Consider the following 26,864-nt stretch of genomic DNA (forward strand, 5'->3'; position numbering starts at 1 on the left):
TTCCTGCACTTTTATTTTACTAGTCAGGTGCCAGCAACTCCCTCACTCAAATGACCCCATTTCGGTAGAAGTCTGGGACAGAGTGTTTGACAGGCCATTGCCTTTTTGCTAAACCCCAATCTGAGGGATTGAGGGACAGCATTAGAATGATAGATTTTGACAGCATGATGCTATTCATTTATTACCACGCCCCCCTGCTTTTTCCCCATAACCCTGCAGATTAGTCCTCTTCAAGCACAGGTCTATTTGCCTTATGAAAGTTCCTGCTTCCACTACCCTTTCAGATTGAGGGTTCCAGATCACAACCACCCTCTATATGAGGAAATGTCTCCTCATTTCCCCTCTATTTCATTTGTCAATTGTTTCAGTTGCATGTCCTCTGGTTGCTGACCCTCCTGCCAATGGAAACAGTTTCTCCTTATTTACTCTATCAAACCCCCTCATAATTTTGAACACCTCCATTGAATCTCCCCCTAACCATCTCTGCTCTAAGCAGAACAAACCCAGCTTTTCTAATCTCTGCATGTGACTGAAGTTCCTCTAGTACCATTCTAGTAAATCACCTCTGCACTCCCTCTAAGACCTTGACATCCTTCCGAAAGTGTGGTGGCAGGAATTGGACACAATCCTCTGCCTGGGGCCTGACCAGAGGCAGGTGGGGTTGCCAACCCTCCAGAATTGGCCCGGAATTTCCAACAATTGAAAATCAGTCTCCAGGACAGTGCTGTGTGCAATCCTGGAGAAAAAATCATAAGGGCATTAAAAAATTTGGTAATTTTCTTTGAGCGTTTCTCTTTACTGCATATAAAAATATTTTAAAAGGCTGTTTGACTGATAGTCAAGCAACATCCAATTGGGTAAAGAGTCCTTTTACTTTCCAATTTTTGGGAAGGCAGTGCATCAGAAGGATGGATGTGCTGGCTGACAAATGCTGGAGCATGGGGGGGCAAGTCATGTGATGAAACATCCAGGAATACATTTAATCACAGTTGGCAACCCTAGAGGCAGGCCAGAGGTTGTAGTGGTCAATTGTGTAAACACTACCTCTCATCTTACCCTGGATTTTGGACAATTTGTAAGTGGCAAGCAGCTTAGATGTCATCAAGGGTAATTTGTTAAATAACAGACAGAGCCACCATGATAGCAGGGACATGGACTTGATTCAAAAGGTTCTCTACGTTCCCAAGAGCAAACTAAACAGATACAGGGGTCAGACCTCAGTTTTCTGGTCCATATGCCTCAGTATTGCTGAGGTATTCCAGAATCATATAAGACAGAGAGAGGCCATTCAGCCCATTGTGCTTGTGCCAGCCCATTGAAAGAGTTATCCAATTAGTCCCACCCCCCAGGTCTTTCCCCATAGCCCTGGGAATGTTCTCCCCTTCAAATAGTTATCCAATTTCCCTCTGAAAGTACTATTGACTTTGCTGATACAAGGCTTCCAAACAGCACATTTAAGACTGAGGGAGCTGCTTTATCATTTCAAATAATGCATTCCGCCCCATGAACTAACTTTAAATGACAATAAAACAACTTGTGCACAGAGAGAAGGATCAACTGATTTATTCATCTCAAGAAAGAGAAGCCAAGTGAAGTAGGTGGTGAACAGCCTTTCACTAATTTTCAAATCCCTCCCTAGCCTTGCCCCTCCCTATCTCTGTAATCTCCACCAGTCCCACAACCCTCCGAGATCTCTGCACTCATCTAATTCTGGTCTCTTAAGCTTCCCCGATTTTAATCGCTCCACCATTGGTGGCCTTGCCTTCAGTTGCCTGGGCCCTAAACTGTGAAATTTTCTCCTTAAACCTCTCAGCCTCTTGTTCCTCTCCCTCCTCCTTAAAACCTGCCTCTTTGATCAAGCTTTTGATCGTCAATCCTAAAATCTCCTTATAGCACTCACTGTTAAAATTTGCTTGATAATTGCACCTGCAAAGCACCTTGGGACAGTTTACATTAAAGGGTGCTACATGAATGCAAGTTGCTGTTATTAATTCTTAGTTGATTTAAGTGAATCCAAGTTTTACTGAGTTTTATAAATGAAACAAAAGAGGCACAAACCAGTGCTAAGGTTCTAATGCTTCTTGGTTCATCACTATTGATTGTGCTTTCCACATTATCACCTCAGCTGTGATGTGAAGTGATTGCCCATTTTGACGGAAGATGACTAATTGAATTGACTTGGTGTCAGATCATCCATTTCAGTCTCATCATAAAATGGTCAAGCCATTCACTGACTTCCCCACTGGCAATAGAAACTAAGGTTATGCTTACAAAAAAGACTTGAATTTATATAGCACCTTTCACAACCTCAGGGTATCCCAAAATGTTTTACAGCCAATAGGGTACATTCGAAGTGTAGTCACTGTTGTAATGTAGGAAACATGGCCATCAATTCAAGCTCCCACTACCAGTAATATGATAATGACCAGATAATCTGTTTTTGTGATGTTGTTTAAGGGATAAATGTTGACTGGGACACTGGGGAGAACTCCCCTCGTCCTCTTCAAAATAGTGCCTTGGAATCTTTCACTGCCACTTGAGAGGGCCTTTCTCATCCAAAAGACAACCCCTCAGTACTGCATTTGGTGCGTCTGGCTGGATTTTGTGCTCAAGTCTCTGAAGTGGGACTTGAAGCCATGACTATCTGACTCCAAGGAGACAGAGTGTTTGTTACCTGTTGATCCAGGCTGACACACTGAGGTTAGCTCTGGTGAGGAGCGATTTAGACTTTGCGCAGGCAATAAAGGTGAGAAATCTTTGGCTAAAGCCCAGATTGACTCCCATGTAAAGTGGAGTGAGACCTTCTTCTTTGCTCCTGTGTCAGGCCCTGGCTCTAGATTCAGGCTGTATCTACACTGTAACTGCGTCAGAGTGAAGTGAAACCAGTTTGGCCCAGATGCTGCATTTGTGGTGTAAAGATTAAAGTGCACAAAGATTAAATGAATTCAGAAACTTCTGCAAAGGTCAGTCTGTGCCTAAACAATGGGCATTGTAAACTGATTAATAAATTCTTTCAAGTTTCACATTAGAGGAATTTCTCACTAATTGCTTATTTGTTAAATAACCTTGCATAGAATTTACAGGGCCATTCAGCCCAACTAGTGTTTATGCAGCCCCACAAACCTCCCTTTAACCCCATCTCCCCGAACTCCCATCAACGTATCATTCTCTTCCTTGCTCCTTCTTTAACTAATATGCTCTTAATTACATCTATACCATTCGCCTCAACCACTCCCTATGGTAGCAGGTTCCACATTCTCACCACTCTCTGGGTAAAGGAGTTTGAATTTCCTCTTGGGTTTAATAGTAACTATCTTATATTTATGGACCTAGATAAACAGGAATTACTAACATACATATATATATGGAATATAGACATTTATGAACATATACATTGCTGTAATATAATTGGGCTCACATTTTCTAATTCCATAACTTTTGGTCGCACTTTTATGTCAATACTTAAAATTGAAACCCACTGGACAGGATTTTCCAACCCTATCCACCACCTGGATCATTCGGTCCTGCCAAAAGTCAATGGACTCTTGGCTGGGCTGCCGAATTTCCTGCAGTGCGTCCCACCACCACAGGATTGGAAAATACCAGACGCTGTCTAAACATTTAGAAGCAAAAATCCTGTATGTAAACAGCAACAAAAATTGCTGGAAAAACTCAGCAGGTCTGACAGCATCTGCGGAGAGGAACACAGTTAACGTTTCGAGTCCGTATGATTCTTCATCAGAACTAAGGAAATAGAGAAATGAGGTGAAATATAAGCTGGTAGAGGGGCTTGGGAGAGGTGGAGCTGGATAGAGGACCAGTGATAGGTGGAGGCAAAGGAGAGATTGCCAAAGATGTCATAGACAGAAGGACAAAGGGGTGTTGACGGTGGTGATATTAGCTAAGAAAGGTGCTAATGGTAACATTAAGGGTAGAAAGCAGGATGAGCAATTGACAGATACCCTAGTGGAGGTGGGGTGGGGGATGGGGGATCTAAACAGGCTAAAAGGTGGAGGTAAAACAATGGATGGGAATAAATTTTTAAAATAAAAATAGAAATAGGTGGGAAAAGAAAAAAAATATAAAAAATATATATAATAATTATTAGAAAAAAAGGGGATCTCAAAAGGGGGTGAGGATGAAGGAGAGAGTTCATGGTCTGAAGTTGTTGAACTCAATATTCAGTCCGGAAGGCTGTAAAGTGCCCAGTCGGAAGATGAGGTGCTGTTCCTCCAGTTTGCGTTGAGCTTCACTGGAACATTGCAACAGGCCAAGGATGGACATGTGGGCATGAGAGTAGGGTGGAGTGTTGAAATGGCAAGCGACAGGGAGGTTTGGGTCATGCTTGCGGACAGACCGAAGGTGTTCTGCAAAGCGGTCACCCAGTTTACGTTTGGTCTCTTCGGTGTAGAGGAAACCGCATTGGGAGCAGCGAATGCAATAGACTAAATCAAGGGAAGTGCAAGTGAAATGCACTTGAAAGGAATGTTTGGGCCCTTGGACGGTGAGGAGAGGGGAAATAAAGGGGGAGGTGTTGCACCTTCTGTGGTTGCTGGGAAGGTGCCGTGGGAAGGGGTTGAGGTGTAGGGAGTGATGGAGGAGTGGACCAGGGTGTCCCGGAAGGAACGATCCCTACAGAATGCCACCAGCGGGGGTGAAGGGAAGATGGGTTTGGTGGTGGTATCATGCTGGAGTTGGTGGAAATGGCGGAGGTTGATCCTTTGAATGAGAAGGCTGGTGGGTCGAAAAGTGAGGAAAGGGGTTCTGGGAAGGAGAGGAAGGTGTGAGGGCAGAGGCACAGGAGTTGGGCCAGACACAGTTGAGGGCCCTGTCAACCACCATGGGTGGAAAACCTTGATTAAGGAAGAAGGAAGACATGTCAGAAGAACTGTTTTGGAAAGTGGCATCATCAGAACAGATGCGACGGAGGCGAAGGAACTGAGAGAATGGGATGGAGTCCTTACAGGAACCGGGGTGTGAGGAGCTGTGGGAGTCGGTAGGCTTGTAATGAATATTGGTGGATAGTCTATCACCAGAAATTGAGACAAAGAGGTCAAGGAAGGGAAGGGAAGTGCCAGTGATGGACCATGTGAAAGTGATGGAGGAGTGGAAATTTGAAGCAAACTTAATAAATTGTATGTAAACAGTTGTCTGTAATGGTGCAGTTTCAAGCCTGAGCCAGTAGGAGATGCTGGAATAATTTCTTTCTCTCTTACATTTCTTTTCCAGCTCTAACACCATCTTGTGTTATTTTAAAAAACCTTGAAATTGTCAGCTGATCACGGGCAACACAATGTAATAATGCCTGATGAAAAGGGAATTTTAATTATAGCTTGTGAAGTTCATAGTGAAGTCTAATGTCTATGGAGATTAAACCAGACTGTAAACTTCTCATCCTTGCATTGAAATCATCCCCCTTCTATCTCTGTAACCATCTCCAGCACTCCAACTCTCTGAAATTTCTGCTCTCCTTCAATTCTGGCCTCTTAAGCATCCCTAATTTCCATTGCTTCACCATTGGTGGCTTCATGTTTATCTTCCTGGGCCCTGAGCTCTGAAATTCCTTCCTTAAACCTCTCCACCTCCCACCCCCACCCCCCAACCACAACTCTTTTAAGACAACTCCTTAAAATCTATCCCTTTGATTAAGAGTTTCTGGTCATTTGTCCTAATATTTCCTTATGTGGCTGAGTGTCAAATTCTTGTCAGATCTTCCTTTGAAGCACTTTGGGAACGTTTTAATCGACATTAAAAGTACTCTATAAATGCATGATGTTGTGTGTGATTCATTATATCGCAGCCAGGTAACAATACTATGTCTACCACTATAGTTTCACCAGCGGCTGAGAGGATTCGCTTCATCCTTGGTGAAGATGATGAGAGTCCCGCTCCTCAGCTCTTCACGGAACTGGATGAACTTTTGGCCGTTGACGGGCAGGAGATGGAATGGAAGGAGACTGCTAGGTAGGAGAACATACTTGTTAAGAAAATTGCCAATTGAAATAAAAATAAAGAACTTATTTTTTCACAGCATCTTGACTTCAGAGCACCCAAAGCCAATGAAGTGCTTTTGAAGTGTAGTCACTGCTGCTATGTAAGGAGTGCAGCAGGCAATTAGCACACAGCAAGATCCCATAAAGAACAATGTGATCAATGACCAGACAGTCTATTTTAGAGATGTAAGTTGAGTGATAAATATTGGCCACAGGATATGTATACATCTTTTTTTTGATTCGCCAGATGTCTGACATATGTAGGAACCTATCACCATGTTTAAGAGTCCACAATACAAGCCATGAGACTCCTACCACCATCTATAGGTGTGGAGTCCACACTCTGTGTGGAACATCATACTCATCTAAGTGCTGAGAACCTCAGTGCAGTTTGACAGAGTCAGTGTTCAGATTCCCCCTTCACCCTCACTTAAGGAGTTTGTGATTTTCCTTGTCCTCAAGGTAGAGACTATTTATTCAAGCTTTATCTGTGAATTTCCTCCCTCCCCATCCTTACAAAGCCAAACCTTCCTTTAAGCCTCCCTTATTCTAGCCCTCAAATCTGCCCCCTCTCACCAATGTCTCCATTATCTCTCCCCATGTCCTTCCCCAAAGTTACCTTGTCTGTGATACCCACCTCCTGCTTCTTTACACCCCATTCCCATTAAGCTGCTTCCAACTAACCAAACCTTCCTGCCCTGCCCCATCTCCATCCTCAATTTCTTGCCAAAGTCCTGAAAAGAGCAGAGGAGTTCACTCTGGTCTCCTCGGCCAATATTTATTCCTCAACTAACATCACTGAAATAAATTACCTGGTCATCATCACATTGCTGTTTTTGGGAGCTTGCTGTGCACAAACTGGCTACCACATTTCTTACATTACAACAGTGGCTATACTTAAAAAAGTACTTCATTGGCTGCAAAGTGCTTTGGGACATGCTGAGGTTGTGGAAGATGCTAATGCAAGTGATGTTGTTATCTCAGGAGATGTGCAGTTGATGATGCCCGCTTCCCTAGAAGGTATTTTTAAATCTGTAAAATCTCCTCGAAACTTTTGGCTGGCATGTATGCCAGTGTTAATGTGACATTGCTGATTGTGAACGTGAACACTGAATTACAATGACTGCTCTAGAATGGTTAAGAAGCTATAGTTCTCTCCCAATATTTGTTGATAGAGTAACTAATGACACCATTGTGTCAGTCAGTGAGATGGAGCTGGGGACCTGACTTCTGGTTTAACTTATTCATAAACTACAACAAACAGAGTGTATGTACTCACCAAATTTGTAACTGAAACTACAGCAAAGTTTCCCGATAACAGCAGACTGATTTTTCCGGAAGAATGCGATGAGTGGAGGATAGTTACGCAATACGAATAATGTTGTAAAATCAATCCCAGGCACTTATAGAAGAGTGGTCTCTAGGCATGAATGGTGGGGGAATCATCCAATCACCTTGTGGGGTCACTATATGCAGTCGTATTTTTTAATGGCCTCTTTCCTCTTTCACAGGTGGATCAAATTTGAAGAGAAGGTTGAAGAGGGTGGGGAGCGATGGAGCAAGCCTCATGTGGCCACACTCTCCTTGCACAGTTTATTTGAACTTCGGACCTGTATAGAGAAGGGATTAGTCCTGTTGGATTTGGAAGCCTCTACCCTCCCTCAGATCACTGGTAAGTTTTCACCTCTGGTTCCCCTAACCCAGCCCCTTTGCTATCACTATTACCAACATATGAAAATGAGGGGCAAGAGAAAAAATAGCTGGTTAAGCCTGTGCTACACCTCATGATGGCTGCACCATCACAACTAGACATATCACCCTTCTCCCCGCACCTGACCCCATTCCCCCCCACCCCATAACCCCCACAAACTGCCAGCAAAGTAAACTCCAGGGAAAGGCAAAGAACAAAACACAGGACTAATTAGGGGCAAGTACATTGGGAAATTCCTCTCTGGCCTCTTGAGGCGATATAACTAGTTTAAGTCATCACATGGCCCTAGTGTTCCCTGTAAGGACACTGACCTTCTATACGATGTAATCTCTGCTCCAGTCCAGCACCCTCTTGAAGAGATACAGTCAGCACTGAGCACACCAACTGGCAGCACATTGCAGAGGATCTGGGCTATTCGTACTCTTACACAACTTAAACCCTATTTGAAATATTTTCAAAAAATTATTGGTCCTAGTGCAGAGATGCACATGTCAGGGAATATATCAGGAATTGGGCATGAGGGACGCCCTGCACTCCATAGGCTCTTTGTTAGTCGATAGCTACAACTCAATGGCTAACACTCTTGCACCAAGTCAGAAGATAAGAAGCTCAAGCCCCGTTCTAGAGATTCAAGGTCAAAATCTAAGCTAACGCTCTGAAAGATGCCACATCAATACAATATATATATACAAATTTAGTGCGGTTACTGAGGGAGTGGTGCTCTGTTGGAGGCGCTGTGTTTTGGATGAAATGTTAAACAAAGGCTTTGTCTGCCCACTCAGGTAGATGTTAAAAAAAATCCCACAGCCATTATTTTGAAGAAGAGATCAGGAGTTCTCCCTGGTGTCCTGGCCAACAGTCATCTCTCAGCCAAGATCACTGAAAACAGATTATTGGGGCATTTTGTCACATTGTGGATTACAGGAGCTTGCTGCGCACAAATTGGCTGTTATGTTTCCTACATTCCAACAGTGACTACAATTCAAAAATTACTTCATTGGCTGTAAAGTGCTTTGAGATATCCTGAGGATGTGAAAGGGGCTGTAAGAAATACAGGTTCTTTCTTTATTGGTGGTGTTTGAAACCTTTGGTTGTGACCTTAAGATGGCAGAGTTCAGAATTGAGTGCAATTTCCAGCCTCCCAAAATGATTGATCCCTTTGTGTTTTGGCAGAGCTAATCATCGACAACCAAGTTGCACATGGACTGTTGAAACCAGAGCTGAAGGAGAAAGTGACCTATGCTCTCTTACGCAAGCATCGGCATCAGACCAAGAAATCTAACCTCCGCTCACTGGCTGAAATCGGAAAGACAGTGTCCAGTGCAAGTAGGCTGTTTTCCGCCTCAGATAATGGTAATGCAGGTGCCAATTTGCTGCAGTCACCTCCATTCTCTTACTCCTCAACCTCCCCCACCCCAGCTCCCCTCCACCATTATACATTCCATCACTAACCCATATTATCTAACATGTATGGTTTCATACCATGGGAAGGATAATCCATTCATATTCCTGCCCCATATAGGCTGTTCATCGAAAGACAGATTCCAGATCCAATTGTCATCAGCCCACTGTGTCCCAGGGCTGATCTGCATTTTAACTCCATTTATCCAGCTTGGTTCCATAATTCTTAATATCTTTAACCAACAAATATGTCAACCTTTGGTTTGACCCTGCACCCCCATCCCCCCACCCTCACAGCTTTTTGGAGGAGAGAGTTCGATTTCTAACATCCTTTGCGTGAAGTAATTGATAAAGACACACAGAGGAAAGAATGATTTACATGTAAGAAATTCCTCACAGAAGTCATTTGTATGCTATTTTCTCATTTACAGCTCGTTGTCTATGTTGAAGGACTTCAGATGCCTGTTGCTGTTTACGATTGTCCTGTAGTTAGTACTAAACCACTGACTGCATCTTCAACTGTGGTCTTAAAATATGTTCCCAGTGCCACAGACAATAAATAATCAGCGTTACACTCACCACACCTTTTTAAAAGCACCAAACAGTGGGAATTGACTCAGTTGTAATTTGTCACAATGGAGTGATAAAACAAGATGGTAAGCCATTGTTCAGAGAAACATGTAAATCAGAGCTACCCATCATCAGATAGATGTGGAAAATTTAAAACAAAAACAGAATTACCTGGAAAAACTCAGCAGGTCTGGCAGCATCGGCGGAGAAGAAAAGAGTTGGCGTTTCGAGTCCTCACGACCCTTCGACAGAACTTGAGTTTGAGTCCAAGAAACAGTTGAAATATAAGCTGGTTTAAGGTGTGTGGGGGGCCGCGGAGAGAGAGAGAGAGAAGTGGAGGGGGTTGGTGTGGTTGTAGGGACAAACAAGCAGTGATAGGCTATCACTGCTTGTTTGTCCCTACAACCACACCAACCCCCTCCACTTCTCTCTCTCTCTCTCTCTGCCCCCCCCCCACACACCTTAAACCAGCTTATATTTCAACTCTTTCTTGGACTCGAACTCAAGTTCTGTCGAAGGGTCATGAGGACTCGAAACGTCAACTCTTTTCTTCTCCGCCGATGCTACCAGACCTGCTGAGTTTTTCCAGGTAATTCTGTTTTTGTTTTGGATTTCCAGCATCTGCAGTTTTTTTGTTTCTATCCCTGTGGAAAATTTAAAACCTTGTTGATATGACATTGAGTTAATGACGGTTCATTTTTCCATTTAAAATTGTACCCTTTGGCAATTGGTTCCATGTCCCTGCTTAGTGAGTCCCCTTTTCAACTTTTTTGATATAGTTCTCTGCTCCCACTGCCCCAAAATAATTCCCTGAAGCTCCCATTTATCAACTGACAAGAGATGCCTCTAACTTCACATTTGAAGAGGTGTCCCTTTCCCTAATTAGTGTTTCTGTCTCTATCCTAACTTTTGAAACTGATTGGTTTTTCAGATGGAGTACTGATTGACTGGCTTAATCCTCAGTGTGAAGTTCATTGTTTCTTTCCCATGATGGCATTCGACACAATCTAGGATTGTAGGATCATAGGCACCGAAGGAGGCCATTCAGTCTGTGATGCCTGTGCCGGCTCTTTCAAAGAACTGTGCAATTAAGCCTACTCCCTCTGCTCTTTCTCCATTGAGCTGCAATTTTCTCCCCTTTAGGCATTTATCCAATTCCCCTTTTCTAAGTTACTATTGAATCTGCTTCCCTTTCAGGCAGTGGATCCCATTATTGTTGTGTAAAACAATTTGTATTTGGAGAATGCACAGTAAAGAGATTTGAAACCTAAATTACACACAGGGTTTGAAAGTTTCAGAAGCTGTAAAGCTATAACATATATATTTCTTTTGATTAACGTTTTAAATAATCTTCCATTCTGTTGATCTGATACAATAGAATATATTCTTTCTCAATAAGTCAATAGGGTGCCGATTGGTAATTATTCACTCATTAGAGCTGAACCACAGGGTGTAACAGAGATCTGGGTCGATTACAAAGCCAGTCAGTCACTACAACATCTTTGGGTATGATTACCATACATGAAATCATTTGGAACGTTGGTGGTGGAGTTGTTGGACCTTGGTTTTTGAATAGGGATAAATCTTGTGAGGCTCCCTCCCTGTACACTGGCCTGCACTGCAGTCACAAATTGAAAAATTGGGGTGCCAGGGGGCAACAAATGCCAATTTGTGGCGTTCCATTGGCGGAATGAATGACAAATTATCGATTTCCTCTCTCCAAATTCTTCGTTCCATGCTTTCCACCAAGTGAAACTCTGTACCGGGGGCTCTGCCTCACAAACTTTACCCTTTTTTTATTCATTCATGGGATGTTGGCATCACTGGCTAGGCCAGCATTTATATACTATCATGCACTGTTTAAATCTTTTGATGTTCCCATGATGTATATTATTTCGAATTTTTAATATGTTTTTAAATGTTACATATCCATCTTGTATTTGGTGAAAGAACAATGCTAAAAATGGATTATAATTCAGAAAAAGACAGCCTAATTAATTGGAATAACTTCATGGAATCTTAATCTGTCTCAGTTGAAATTGTTTTCCAAAGATTCATTAGGTCTTTATTCGATGTTACAGATTTGTAAACTTAAGGATATGTAATTGAGATTTTACATCTTAATTCATTTTTGCAGTTAAACTTTATTGACCAGGTTTGAACTGATTAGTTAGGGTGGGGACTTGCGTTTGCCAAACTAATTGACTAACGACAGATTCATCGTGCAGTTTATCCAAGTATTGGAAACAATTTGAGTTTGTGAAATCTTGAAATAAATTTACACTTTTAAAATATTGGAATAAATTTGCACTTTTGTGGAAATGGAATAAATGTGCATACATTTCTCAAACTGAAGTTTTTGAGTAAGACACATTCCCTGGTTGATAAAGTTTGATGAGCAACATGGTGAGAGATGAAATTTGATGTGTTGATTTTTGTTTGTTATGATTCCTGCAGTAATGTCCGAGGATCAGGCTGCTGCTCTGCCACTTTCTCTTTTTACTGTCCTTGTCTTTGCTGTAAATTGAATTTCCCACTGCTGCTGCTAGATTTTTCTTTCTCTCTCACCTTTGCCTTGCTGCTATGCATACTCCATCTCGCTTTCGACGGCCTACAATAAGTTTGCAGTCCACTCGAGAACTCTATGCCTTGCCTGGCATTCCGAAGCTCGGACCAGGACCTCCGAGCCCAGCAGAGCCAAAGCATGGCACTGCTCAGTAAGTCCAACACATGCCAATGAGGTAACGATAGTGGCGGTGGGGAGGGTGACAATGTGGTTGAGGCTACAAGGGAACGCTACCAGGCAATAGTAATCCAATGCCCTTTATGCTCCCATGCGTAGACATGGCTTGTATTTCCTCAAGTGTAGAAGATTAAGGGGTGATGTAATTGAGGTGTTTAAGATGATTTAAGGGTTTAATAGGGTTGATAGAGAGAAACTATTTCCCCTGGTGGTGGGTGTGGGGGGGTGGGGGGGGGGGGGTGCGGGGAACTCCAGAACAAGGGGCCAGAACATTAAAGTTTGAGCCAGGCCGTTCAGGGGTGATGTCAGGAAGCACTTCTTCACACAAAGGGGAGTGGAAATCTGGAACTCTCTCTCCCCCCAAAAAGCTGCTGAGGCTGGAGGTCAATGGGAATTGAAAAGATGAGATTGATTGGTTTTTGTTGTGTAAGGAGATTAAGGGTCATGAAGCAAGGCTGGTGGATGGAGTAAAAATACAGATCAGCCATGATTTAATTGAATGACAGAACAGGTTCAAGGGCTGAATGGCCTCCTCCTGTTCCTATGGGGAGCATCTTAAAGAGACACTTTCACAATATAAGGTAGTTTTTGGCAGGTCCCATTTTTGAAGCACCAGCAACACCTTTGCTCTGAGATTTGACTTAACAGGATGGGTAGGCAACAGGCAGGATTGGGGGAACCACTAGTCTTTATACCCACTGAAGTCAGTGAAGACTGATATTGGGCATTGCACCTGGTTCCTGTCAGGTTTTCTGCCTGGTGCATTTTCTACTACAGCAGGAACCCATCCAGTGTCAACATTTCCCTGTTAACAACTAGCACAGGTTAACAACCGCAGTGATAACCCCTGACCACCATCTGCTCACAAAACTCCCATACCCCCAATACCCGCCCACTACCACCCTCTGCCTAGCAACCCCCCGACACTCCCAACACCCACCACTACTACACCGCCAACAACCTCCCATGCCCCAACATCCGCCCACTAGCACCCTCCACTCACCAACCTCCCACACCTCCAACACCCACCCATTACCACCCCTCACCTGTCAACCTCCCAACACCCACCCACTACCACTCTCCACCACCAACCTCCCACAAAACACTGCTCACTACCATCCTCTACCTACCAACCTCCAACACCCACCCACTACCACTCTCCACCACCAACCTCCCACAAAACACTTGCTCACTACCACCCTCTACCTACCAACCTCCAACATCCACCCACTACCACTCTCCACCACCAACCTCCCACAAAACGCCCACCAACAACCACCCTCCACCTACCAACCTCCCAACACCCACCCACTACCACTCTCCACCACCAACCTCCCACAAAACACCTGCTCACTACCACCCTCTACCTACCAACCTCCAACATCCACCCACTACCACTCTCCACCACCAACCTCCCACAAAACGCCCACCAACAACCACCCTCCACCTACCAACCTCCCAACACCCACCCACTACCACTCTCCACCACCAACCTCCCACAAAACACCTGCTCACTACCACCCTCTACCTACCAACCTCCAACACCCACCCACTACTACTCACCACCACCAACCTCCCACAAAACGCCCACCAACTACCACCCTCCACCTACCAACCTCCCAACACCCACCCACTACCACTCTCCACCACCAACCTCCCACAAAACAACCACCAACTACCACCCTCCACCTACCAACCTCCAACACCCACCCACTACCACCTTCCACCCAAGGAAACGGTTTTGTTGGAACATGTCTTCCATCTATTCCCCTCACCGGCCCCATTCTAGCCCCTACATTTACCCACTAAAGCTCCCTGGTCTGAAGTTGCTTTCTTGATCACAATCTCTTGGTAGGCTTGCTATCCAGCTCTTTCAATTTAGTTCAGGCACTGTCCCCTAGATGCCAATCTAACTGATAAACAAGACAAGGGGTCAGTAGCAGAGCCCGTTCTGTCTCGATATGGGTGCGACAGTATCGATCTGAAACTCACGCTCTGCAAATACAGCACATCCCTTGTATTTTTAGTCCAGTCTTTCACTTGAGACCTGAATCTCTGGTATTAATAGGCCTTTTGCAATAAGTGAATCTTTCGAAGGACAGTTATTAGAGATTAATGGGAAAGTCTGTCTTGAGCATCTATTTCGACATTCTGCTTCCCAAAATGAGTGTAACGAGAAAATCAAAACCTACGATCAGCTGATCCCATTACATCCTCTTTAAGATCAGAAGATTTGGAAGTGGGTTCAACCAGCAGTAAGTATCTCTGCACGTTTGCAGCTAGAAGGGGATTTGATAAGAGGTGGAACAAATAGACTGGGAGAAACTGCAGCAAATAAGATGGTATCTGTAGAGCAATGTAGATAATCGAGAATCATCCACAATCCTAGTGTCTCTCTGTTGATTCTGAGCAAATCTACTTAAACATAGCTTGAGGTATATCTGTTTAGAAGTCAGTGGACAATTTTGCTGTGGATTTTTAAAGGTTAACAGTTGAATTCACTCCGTTAGGTTATGGTCAGCCAATCGCAGAATATACAGATTTTTTTTTCCCTCAGCGTATGGTTCCTCTGCTGCACAGAGGGGTTTATGGAAACATTAAACTGGCTCTCACTTTCTCCAGTGAGGTGTCTCCTCTCTGGGGTGATTTGAGGCATCTTACACTCAGGAATGGGCTTTGCGGTTCAGTGGGTAACATCACTGCCTCTGAGCCTGCAGCTCTGGCTACAATTCCTACTCCAGCACTTGCTAGCCTTGGAAGGAGCATCCAAGACACAGCCAAACAGGTTCATAATCAGCTTACCAATCCTTCCAACACACTGGTGGCGGGTGCTAAGAACGGGAGAGATTTCGAGTCAGCCATGCTTGATGTGGAGTGGTTCCTCTCAATCTATAACCACTTCTCTCTCTCTCTAACAGTGTGAGATACCCATAGTCTGATATGGACTGGGGCTAATTACAGAATTGAGATGGTAGTGGGTAGAAAATGAATACCAGTCTCTCTTGACCAGTTTTACCCTGGTCTCAGAACCTGTGTGATTTTCTGGGGGAGGGGAGAGATCATTCCTAGTGCCATTCTTAGAAATCAATGGGGGCCCCATGCATGTGTTTAAATTAAGGTCATTTGGAGACCAGCTCAATGTCCCTATGCTGATGATTAACCAATAACCTTTGTTGCATCTGCTTACAAACCAAGAAAGAGAACAGGAAGGAAGAACTTTCATTCCTATAGCACCTTTCAGGACCCCAGGAGGCCCTAAAGCACTTGACAAACATTCCAGAACTGAGGGAGCACTCACTGTTGGAGGTGCCATCTTGTGGAAGCGACACTAAACCAATGCCTCATCTTCCCAAAGAAAAACTCAGCAGGTCTGACAGCATCTGCGTAGAGGAATACAGTTAATGTTTCAAATCCGTATGACTCTTCATCAGAACTGTTCAGATTTCCAGCATTCGCAGTATTTTGCTTTTAGCCTCATCTTCCTGCTCAGGTGGATGTAAAAGATCCCACGGGAGTTAGTTCTGTAACCTTTGTGGAACAGCTTTGAAGGGCCGAATGGCCTACTCCTCCCAATTTGTATGTTCGTATGTCCTGGCCAATACTTTGTCTCCAAGTCAATATCACTAAAGATTATTTGGGCATTGTCACACAGATATTTGTGGGAGCTTGCTGTGGGCAAATTGGCTGCCGTGCTTCCTACATTACAACAGTGACCACACTTCAAAGATAAAAGTTCATTGGCTGCAAAGCGCTTTGGTATGTCCTGGGGTTGTGAAAGATGCTGTAGAAATGCAAGTTCTTTCTTGATTGTGGACCGCATGCAATGCACAGTTTTTGGAGATGCAATTTAGGAGGAGAATTTGCTTTGCCAGGGGAGGCAGTGAAAGAGTTTTCTTGCGTCTTGCACTGGGATTCCCACCCAATTGCTAAACATAAGGTAGCACTGCCTGCTTTCATCAACACCAGTCTGACCTCTTTGCCTCCAGCTCCTCTTGGGCTGATGTAGTTGCGGGGGCGGGGGGGGGGTGGGCGGCGGCGCAACACTAGCTCATCTGCAGTCCATAGCAAATCAAACCCTTTCTGACTGTGGATCCAGTAGCGACAGGATCAGTCTCTGGGCTTCACCTCAGTTGTGGGATCCTCCCCAAGTCCAGGGCACCACTGGCCATACCCCTGATGCCATTGTTTTGTGGGCCATTGCAAAGTGGACCACTTGGGAAAATGACCCAGCTGGCTTGCCAGCTGTTTGCTGAGGAGAGTCAGCAGCTGAACTCTCTGCTGCTGGGTAGCTCACCACTGCTCCACCTTGGCCTTCTTCTCTCCCTGAAACATCTTCTCACACCTTCAGGCATGTTGCTTTTGGCTACAAACGCAGAACAAAAGAGGCCGCTATAATCTGCTAAAGTCCTTTAAAAACCAGACAGCAGTTCCTAATCTTCCCTGCGTAAAGGGCGAGCTGCCAATGAAAAGTGAGGTCCATGTAGCTCACTCCACTCGGACAAGTTAGAGGGTGACCCGGAAAATGGTGCAGTTCCCTCAGTGGCTCCTCCAGTTGGCTTATGCTTCACCCGTAAGACTACAACCCATCCCAAATCTATGTTCTGAAGCGGGGCAAAATTGTGGAGAAGAATTGCTGGGCACTGCAACATGGAACCAAATAAGAAACAGGAAGAGCAGCCAGTTTTTATAGGAATGCAGCTCTTATTTCTCCCTCTCAGAATCTATTCTTCTGGCTATAAACTTTCTGCTTCTATTCCCAGCTGAGGTTTAGGTTCCTGTGGATAATGGCGAATGTCCTGTTTTAATTCCTGCCACTGGTTTTCCCTTCCAGGCAGCCCAGGATTATCCCACCGCAATCTGACTACAGGAAGCATGAACGATATCTCAGACAAACCGGACAAGGACCAGGTGATTCTCAGTGCTGACTTTATCAGATCAGAATGTGTCACTGATCCATGAAGGACTCTTCGTGTTCTGTTGTCAGGTGGGAGAGGAGACCTAGCAGAGGAACTGAGGCAGGATGAGGAAGATTTCACACGGTCAAATCCTTAAGAAAGTCAAGAAAAGCCAACCCTGGCTGCTTTGGTATTTTCACATCTCAATAACTTAGCCCCATTGGCTTAGACAGCTCATTTTCAGGGTTTCTTTTTATTACTGACTTGATCAGGAGATGTAGGCATCACTGACATGATCAGTATTTATTGCCCACCCCTAATTGTCCTTGAGAAGGTGGTGGTGAGCTGCCTCCTTGAACCGCTGCAGTCCATGTGGTGTAGGTACACCCACAGTGCTGTTAGGGAGGGAGTTCCAGGATTTGGACTGAATGACAATGGGGAAATGATCAAATATTTCAAAATCAGAATGATGTAAGACTTGGAGCTTGCTGTTGAAATCAAACAAATCACAAAGCATTTCATTTAGTAGTTTTGTTACATTCATTTAATGCGCAGTGTTTCCTTCTTATGTGCTTCAAATTTAAAATTCTCATCCTTGTTTTGAAATTCCTGAATGGCCTCACCCCTCCCTATCACCGCTGTTTGATCTCCTCCAAGATCCTTGTGTTTCTCTGACCTCTGATGCATCACCAAATTTAATTACCCCGCCACTGGCAGCTGTTTTTTTCAACTTGTGAGGTGCTTAACTCTACAATTCCCTCCCTGAACCTCTCTCTCTCTCTCTCCTCTATTAAGACACTCCCTAAAACCTGTCCCACCTAACTTGCTGCCTCCTTACCTGACTGGGTGTCACATGTTTCCTGCTAATTGTTCCTACGAAGGACTTTGATACATTTTATTAAAGATGCTAGATAAATGCAGGGTTTTGGTCTTAAAAGTAGGCAACCCTGCAGAAAAAGTATTTGATATTATTTCAGATCTCCAACCTCCACAGAGTTTTGGTTTTATTTTTAATTGACACGGTGTTTGAAATTGGAGCCTGAGTTTGAAACACTCTGCTCTATTATCAGCTCTGTTGCTTAAAAAATAATCTGAAGTACAAGCCTGAGACTAACATTCACCGAAGCAAAACCAGAATATCATAGAAAGATATAGAATTTACAACACAAAATAGGCCAACTGGACCAGTCCAATACCTTATGCTGCACCTGCATCTCCTCATTTCATCCTACCAGCTTAAACTTTTATTCCTTCATGTTATCCAGCTCCCCCTTAATTTATACTATTCACCTTCTACCGCTACATGTGATCACAAGTTCCACATTCTCACCACTCTCTGGATAAAGAGGTTTCTTCTGAATTCCCTATTGGATTTATTCGTGATTACCTTAGAGTGATGGACTCCCGTTTAACTGTTCTCCAGTAGAGTGGAGAAACCAATGTGAAAGACTGGACAGCTGAACAATTGCTTGTGTGTGGATTTTAGAGGATTGTGGTGAGGGGTAAATGTTTGATCTTCAATAGGACATTATTGGGATCTGCAGTACACCATATCTAATAGAGTGTGGGGGGTGGGGGGGGGGTGGGGGGATGTCATGGGAGCACAGCTCATGATCTTAAAGGAAACCTGGTCACTCTAAATTCACGATTCTACATCTGCAGAAACTGAGAGTGCCCAGCCCTCTGATTTTCCCTTTCCTTTGGAGCAACGGGGAGTCATTCCTTTTGACTGAAGAGTGGTTAGTTGCACCTGCAGATTTGTGTATCTATTCAGCCAACTCTCCTACCTTGGATCTACTCCATAAGAGTTAGTGTGAAATCCCTAGAGAGCTAACTCAGTCCCGCCTACTGCCTCACTGGCTTCAGAACTCTAACTGAACTGTTACATATCTCCCTATAAAGCTGGCTGCGTGTAAATATTTAAACTATTTATGTGGATTTAACAGGATCAAATGCCAGTGCGGACAAATGGAATGAAAGTCAAACCATAAAATAGCCTGAGTCTTGCAGTATTGAAATCAAGTTGAAAACTGGGATGCCAATATTGCATAGAATTACATAGAGTTTACAGCACAGTGAACAGGCCATTCAGCCCAACTGGTCCATGCCAGTGTTTATGCTCCACCTGGGCTGCCTCCATCAATTTACCAATTAGTATTGCCCTGAACTTTCAATTGCAATGACCTTGGCAAGAGTTGGTGCGTGTGGGTTGGTGCAGTTCTGACCTCATATTCTTCACTGGCTGGCAAGCATGGGCTGTTTTCAAACTTGTTCCCACTTATAATCAGAAACCAATGCTTGAAAATGAATTGGGGCAGGAACTGAAGCGACCCTCGTTTCGATTTTGAACAGCCCTGCTAGGGAAGGTTCTGTCAGAAGCACCATCTTGTTTCCTGTGTAGGTCTCACATTGGAAATAACTTGAGGTGCCATCAACAGCAGAGGAACCCGGCCGTGCCTCCTGATCTTGTCTGATCTTCCTTCTCAATCACACCACCCCACCCCCACTTTTCAATAAAAACAGATGCAGGTTGATTGTGGGCAATGACTTGAAAGAAATGTTCTTGCTGCAATGTGTAAAATCACCTTGTTAGCGAGGCTGCACACTGACATGAAGCATGTGTCAGACAAGATTCAGTGGGTGGCACTCTCACCATAGAGTCAGAAGGCTGTGGGTTCAAGTCCCACTCCCACTCCAGAAACTTGAGCACAAAATCCAGCTGACACTCTCGAGTGCAGTACCGAAGCACTGTTTTTTTGGATGAGACGTTAAACCAAGGTGTCTTGGCCAATATTTACCCCTCAGCCAAGACCAACAAAAAGCAAAATATCTGCTCATTGTCACATTACTGCTTGTGGAATCTTGCTGTCTGCATACTGGCTGCTGTGTTTCCTACATTACAGCAATGAATACGCTTCAAAAGTACTTCATTGGCTGTAAAAATACTTTGGGATGTCCTAAGGTTGTGACAGGCGCTATATAAATGAAAGTCTTTCTTCAGTTGGGTGGTGGTGGGCTTTACTCTGGCTGCCTTTCTTGGACACTGACCCTGAGCAAAATGCCATACAGCAACAACTGATTCAGATGTTGCTCGGTTGGATTTTGCACTCTCAGATACTTCTGGAATAACATTCCAAATGGGACCATGCACCCAAACACAGGGGCATTCACTTCCTAGATGAACATGGGCAGCAGACTCACGGGATCATCGTCAACTGCAAGGCACCCTGCAAGCCACACTCCATTCTAACTTGGAAATACATTGCCATATTGTCACTGAGTCAAATCCTGGCACTCACAGCACTGTAGGTGTACTTTCCTATTCCCCTCACTGTGACTTCTCAATGTACTTCCCATTGTGACCTCTTTCTGTGCTCCATTCCATGCAGAAAGATGGCCTAACTACGCAGGGAAAGAATTAGCTGGGCATTTTTTTTTCAAAGATGGTAGTGCTTCCATTTTGAGTAACACTTGTCTCGAAGATGTCTTCTTTCTTTTTATGCGACAAGTAGAAATGCTGCTTTCTTCGTGCCAGAATTAAGATTTGTATCCTTGTTAACTCGTGAAAATCTCTGGCCTCTTTTAGTTGTCAAGAAAGTAAAAAGCTGCAGGAACTGGATGAAAGAGGATTTACATCAGGCAGTGATTTGGGGTGACACAAGGTTTGGTTCAGTTGCCTTGGAGATAGTTTTATAGGAGTCAGAAACCTCTCAAAAGAGCCATGAGACCAGGGGATGGCTATTCTTCCCACCAAACCTTTTCTGTCTCTGGTTTATGATCCAAGATTGAGCCAGCTGAAGGAGACATCAGCGCTGAAAAGGCAGATGGACACATGTCTTTGGCCTATTGAGTGATCCACCAATCAGCCTCTTGGTATTCATAAAGAAACTGTCCCAAAGCTGCACCACAAAACTATCAGTCCAAAAATGTATTACTAATGAGTTAAATGGATATTTTTTTTGTTAACCCTGGTGTGTTTTCTTACAGCACTTAGATTTATTGCAACATTTCAGAACAAACAGGACCTAAAACAATATAGGAGGACAAAGATTCAATTATTTTTCTCCTCCTCAACTCTCTTTTAATGTTTAATAGGCGAGGTTTGTGCCTGTATCATATTCCTTCACAGCTCAGGATATCCCAAAGCCAGAGGAATACTTTTGAAGTGTAGCCACTGTTATAACGTAGGAAACACAGCAACCAATTTGCACACAGTAAACTCATGTTGACTGAGGGATAAATATTATGCAGGCTACCTCAGAGAACTCTGTACTTCAGTGTCATGGAACCATTTACATCCACCCACACAGGCCAGGGAGGTCTTGGTTTACAGAAGGGTGACACCTCTGACATTGCTACATTCTGTCAATTTTGCACAGTAAGTGTGAGACTAGATTTTGTGCTCAAGTCTCTGGAGTGGGATTTGAACCCACAACCACTTTGATTCAGAGGCAAGACGGCTACCCACAGAACCACAGCTAATGAACTTCATATGCCAATGTTGCAGAAGTATAGTATGGAGAGGGTGCCTATTGCGGTTGCTCGTATAGGAAGTCTTTGAGAGATGGCGCAGAATTTCAGTACATTCTAAAGTCTCTAATCGTATTGAACATTAATAAACGCAGCCACCAATTTGCACACAGCATGGGCCCACACACAGGAATGAGATGAAAACGTGATGGAGAAATGAGTAGAAGGATATGCTGATAGGGTGAGAGAGGGGTGGGAGGAGGTTTGCACGGGGCATAAACACAGTATTTATATGGCTAGTCCAGTTCAATGGTAACCCCTAGGATGTGATTGTTGGGGACTCAGCAATGGTGATGCCATTGAACGTCAGATACTGCACTGGGAGTATCTGCCTGATTTTTATGCTCCTGGTTTGCTACACTCTGCATCATGAACACAGGCTAAAATTACATTGGAGTCTCAGCACACAAACAGGTCACTCGGCCCAGCTAGTCCATGCTGGTGTTTCTGCTCCACACAAACCTCCTCCCACCCTAATTTATCTCACTCAATCAGCATATTCTTCTCCCTCATGTGTTGGTCCAGCTTCCCTTCAAATGCTTCTATGCTATTTGCCTCCACCACTCCAGGAGGTATTGAGTTCCATATTCTCATCACTCTCTATTGGTAAAGGCAAGTTTTTTCTGAGCTTCTGAAGGCTTGAATTTTACAATTCTTCTCAATTCGCACCAAGTCCCATTCCTCTATCATCCCTCTGCTCATTGATCTACTTGGTTCCTGGTCCTCGGCTTTCTGTTCAACTCCCCCCATGGACTAGCCTCTCCCTATCTCTATAACTTGCTCCAGCCCCACAACCCCCCGAGATCTCTGCACTCCTCCAATTCTGGCCTTTTGAGTATCCCCAATTTTAATCACTCCCCAATTGGCAGCCATGCTTTTAGCTGCCTGGGCACAAGCTCTGGAATTTCTTCCCTAAACCCTTCCTTTCTACCTCACTTTCTACCTTTAACACACTCCTTAAAACTTACCTCTTTGACCAAGCTTTTGATCATCTGACCTAATATCTCCTTATATGGCTCAGTGTCATACTTTGTCTGGTAATCCTCTTGTGAAGCACCTTGGGATGTTCTCACTATATTAAAGGTGCTATATAAATGCAAGGTTGTGATTGTTATTATTGAATTCACTATTGGATTTATTAGCAGTTATCTTGTACTGATGACCATTCTTTCCGTCTCCTTCAGACTTTCTCTACCGCATCATAGTTGTTGAACGTTCCTGTCTTCTGGGTGAGTAGTGTTTGATCAAACCTGATTCTGTACAATAATCCCTGACTGGTTTCCTTGCCTCAGCTCAAGAACAAATTCATGAAGAAGCTGCCACGTGATGCTGAGGCCTCCAATGTGCTGGTGGGTGAAGTGGACTTTCTGGACGCTCCATTTATTGCTTTTGTGCGTCTGCAGCAAGCTGTGATGTTGGGGGCTCTGACTGAGGTTCCTGTCCCGACCAGGTAAGTAAACGATGGCAACCCTCGGCAAAGATAGTTCAACAAGCCTGTTCTATCATCACCCACCGCTCAGGGGATAACTCCCTCCCCTCACCTTCCAGTCTGAAGACTGTAAGTTGTAGTCCTGTGCCAAAGACTTCAGCACAAATTCCAGACCTGCCGTGGGACCAGGAATTCCAGCCCAAAGGTAACAGACCTTTCACTGGTCCATCAAATTTTCCGCCTGCCCATGACAATTCCCACAAAAGGCAGGACTGTAAAATCCCACCCTTCCAATGCAGTATTGAGGGTGTGCTGTACTGTTGGAGGTGCTGTCTTTCAGATGAGGTTTTAAACCAATGCCTTTTCTGCTCCCAGGTGGATGTAAAAGGTCCTATGGCACTATTTCATAGAAGAGCAGGGGAGTTCTACTCAGTGTCCTGGCCAACGTTTATTCCTCCACCAACATCCCTAAAAATTGATGATCACGCTGCTGTTTGTGGGATCTTGTCATGTGAAATTTGGCTGCCACATTTAGGAACATTGGAACATAGGACTTAAGAGCAGTAGTAGGCCATTCAGCCCTTCAAGCCTGGTCCACCATTCAATAGATCATGGTTGACCTTGTTGTGGTCTCAACTCCACTTTAATATCTGCCCCCCCATAACACTTGACTCCCTTGTCGATCAAAAATTTAACTCAGCCTTGAATAAATTCAATGACCCAGCCTCCATTGTATTCTGGGGAAGAGAATTCAACATGCTAATGACCCTTTGAGAGAAAAAATCCTCCTCATCTCCCTCTTAAACAGTAGGCCTCTTATTCCTAAACTATGTTCCCTGGTTCTAGTCTCTCCCATAAGTAGAAACACCCTCCAGGTATTGACCCACCTTCAGGATCTTATATGTTTCAATAAGATCACTTCTCATTCTTCTAATTCCCAATGGGTATAGGCCCAACCTGTTCAACCTTTCCTCATAATGTCCCCCATAGGAGGTTGATTAGCAAAATAAAAGCACATGGGAAAGGAGGCAATATACTGGCATGAATTAAGGATTGGCTTACAGGAAGAAAACAGAGAGTAGGAATAAATGGGTCATTCTCGCGTGGGTAGGTTGTGACTAGTGGGTACCGCAAGTTTCTTTTTTATTCATTCATGGAATGTGCACTTTGCTGGCTGGGCCAGCATTTATTGTCCATCCCTAGTTGCCCTTGAGAAGGTGGTGTTGAGCTGCCTTCTTGAGTTGCTGCAGTCTATGTGGTATAGGTACACCCACAGTGCTGTTAGGGAGGGAGTTCCAGGATTTTGACCTAGCGATAGTGAAGGAACGGTGATATATTTCCAAGTCAGGATTGTGAGTGACTTGGAGGGGAACTTTCAGCTGGTGGTGTTCCCATCTATCTGCTGCCCTTGTCCTTCTAGATGGTAGTGGTCATGGGTTTGGAAGGCGCTGTCTAAGGAGCCTTGGTGAATTCCTGCAGTGCATCTTGTAGATGGTACACACTGCTGCTACTGAGCGTCGGAGGTGGAGGGAGTGAAGTTTAGTGGATGGGGTGCCAATCAAGCAGCCACTTTGTCCTGGACGATGTCAAGCTTCTTGAGTGTTGTGGGAGCTGCACTCATCCAGGCAAGTGGGGAGTATTCCATCACGCTCCTTGGGCCCCAGCTGTACTTAGGCCTCTGCTGTCCACAATATATATCAATGATTTGGATGTGGGGACCAAATGTAATATTTCCAAGTTTGCGGATGATACAAAGCTAGGCAGGAATGTGTTGTGAGGAAGATGTAAAGCGGCTTCAAGAGGATTTGGACAGACTTAGTGAGTGAGCAAGAACATGGAAGATGGAATATAATGTGGAAAAATGTGATGTTATCCACTTTGGTAGAAGGAACAGATGTGCAGAGTATTTCCTAAATGGTAAGAGGTTAGAAAGTGTAGATGTACAAAGGGACCTGGGTGTCCTTGTCCATAAGTCACTGAAGGCTAACATGCAGGTACAGCAAGTCATTAGGAAGGCTAATGGAATGTTAGCCTTTATCGCAAGAGGATTTGAGTGCAGTAGTAATGAAGTCTTACTTCAATTGTATAGAAGCTTGGTTAGACCACACCTGGTATACTGTGTGTAGCTTTGGTCCTCTTATCTCAGGAAGGATATTATTGCCATAGAGGGAGTGCAGCAAAGGTTCACCAGACTTGTTCTGGGGATGGTGGGACTGTCTTATGAAGAGAGGTTGGGGAAACTGGGCCTGTATTCTCTAGAGTTTTGAAGAATAAGAGGCGATCTCATTGAAACCTACAAAATACTTAAAGGGATAGACAGGGTAGCTGCAAGTAAGATGTTTCCCCTGGTGGGGGAGTCTAGAACCAGGGGACACAATTTCAAAATAAGCAGGAAGCCACTTAGGACCGAGATGAGGAGAACTTTTTTACTCAGAGGGTTGTGAATCTTTGGAATTCTCTACCCCAGAGGGCTGTGGAAGCTCAGTCATTGAGTATGTTTAAGGTAGAGATTGATAGGTTTCTGATTAACAATAATGTAAAGGGTTATGGGGATAGTGTGTGTAAAAGGCATTAAAGTGTTCGATCATCCATGATCGTATTGAATGGTGGCGGAGGCTCGATGGGCTGAATGGCCTTCCCTGTTCCTATTTCCCTAAGATAAGTCCCTCGTCCCAGGAATTATGCTACATTATTGTAGTGACTACACTTCAGAAAGTACTTTATTGGCTATGACATGTTTTGGGGCATCCTGAAGTCGTGATGAAAACAGCTATATAAATGGAAGTTCTTTCCTTTGTTTTGGGGTGTTTTACCCAAAGCCCTCACAAGAAATGTACAGGCCTAAACACAGCTAATTGCCTGCTTCCTATTCTTGTGGTGCCAGATTTTCTCTAACCCTTAACTACAAAGGAATGTGACCTGGGCTAGGGTTTGGACTGTCCCGTTGAGCTGAGGCTGTGGCTTTGATCAGGAACTTGGCCTCGGCTCCATTGGGTAAAGAAAGGCATCAAAATCAGCCAGAGGTCCTGCTCCTGTTAGTTAGCTATCCACCCTCTTCTGGCAATCACTGCTGAGAGGACATCAGATGAGGAGAGGGCAGATTCCTGCTCCCTGTCTATGGCCTGAGGTTGAACCAGACTGTTCACAACTTTGATAACTTATTGGTTTCTGAGTTGAGCTTCCAATTTCATATTCTATCCATCACTTCTATCACCAAGATTTCCACCGTAACATCACCAGTCTCGGCACCATCTCAGTTCGTCCATGTCTTTGCTACCTCTAGCCTTCACTATTCCAATGCACACCTCGCTAGCCTCCCAACATCCATCCTCCATAAACCTGGACTCATCCAATCCTCTACTGCCCATATCCTAACTCACACCAAGTTTCATTCATCCCTGAAATAAAAACATAAAGTGCTGGAAATACTCAGCAGGTTTGAAAGCACCTGTGGAGAAACTTAGAAAATAGGAGCAGGAGCAGGTCATTCAGCCCTTCAATTCTGCTCCGCCATTCAGTATGATCATGGCTGATCCTCTATCTCGATGCCGTACTCCCGCTCTCTCTCCCCATACTCCTAGATGCTTTTAGA

General features: G+C 44.3%; 1 protein-coding gene across 1 annotated transcript in view; it reads left to right on the plus strand.

The window, feature by feature from the left end:
• The window catches only part of LOC121291345 (electrogenic sodium bicarbonate cotransporter 1-like), a 193,240-nt gene that overhangs the window by 38,462 nt on the left and 127,914 nt on the right, over positions 1-26,864 (plus strand). The window contains exons 4-8 of the mRNA XM_041212447.1: positions 5,832-5,964; positions 7,505-7,665; positions 8,878-9,057; positions 17,250-17,326; positions 23,136-23,293. Coding sequence (XP_041068381.1) covers positions 5,832-5,964; positions 7,505-7,665; positions 8,878-9,057; positions 17,250-17,326; positions 23,136-23,293 — 709 coding nt within the window. The remainder of the gene's footprint in view (positions 1-5,831; positions 5,965-7,504; positions 7,666-8,877; positions 9,058-17,249; positions 17,327-23,135; positions 23,294-26,864) is intronic.

The sequence above is a fragment of the Carcharodon carcharias genome, chromosome 1 (assembly GCF_017639515.1).
Source record: "Carcharodon carcharias isolate sCarCar2 chromosome 1, sCarCar2.pri, whole genome shotgun sequence".
In the NCBI taxonomy this organism is placed as follows: Eukaryota; Metazoa; Chordata; class Chondrichthyes; order Lamniformes; family Lamnidae; genus Carcharodon; species Carcharodon carcharias.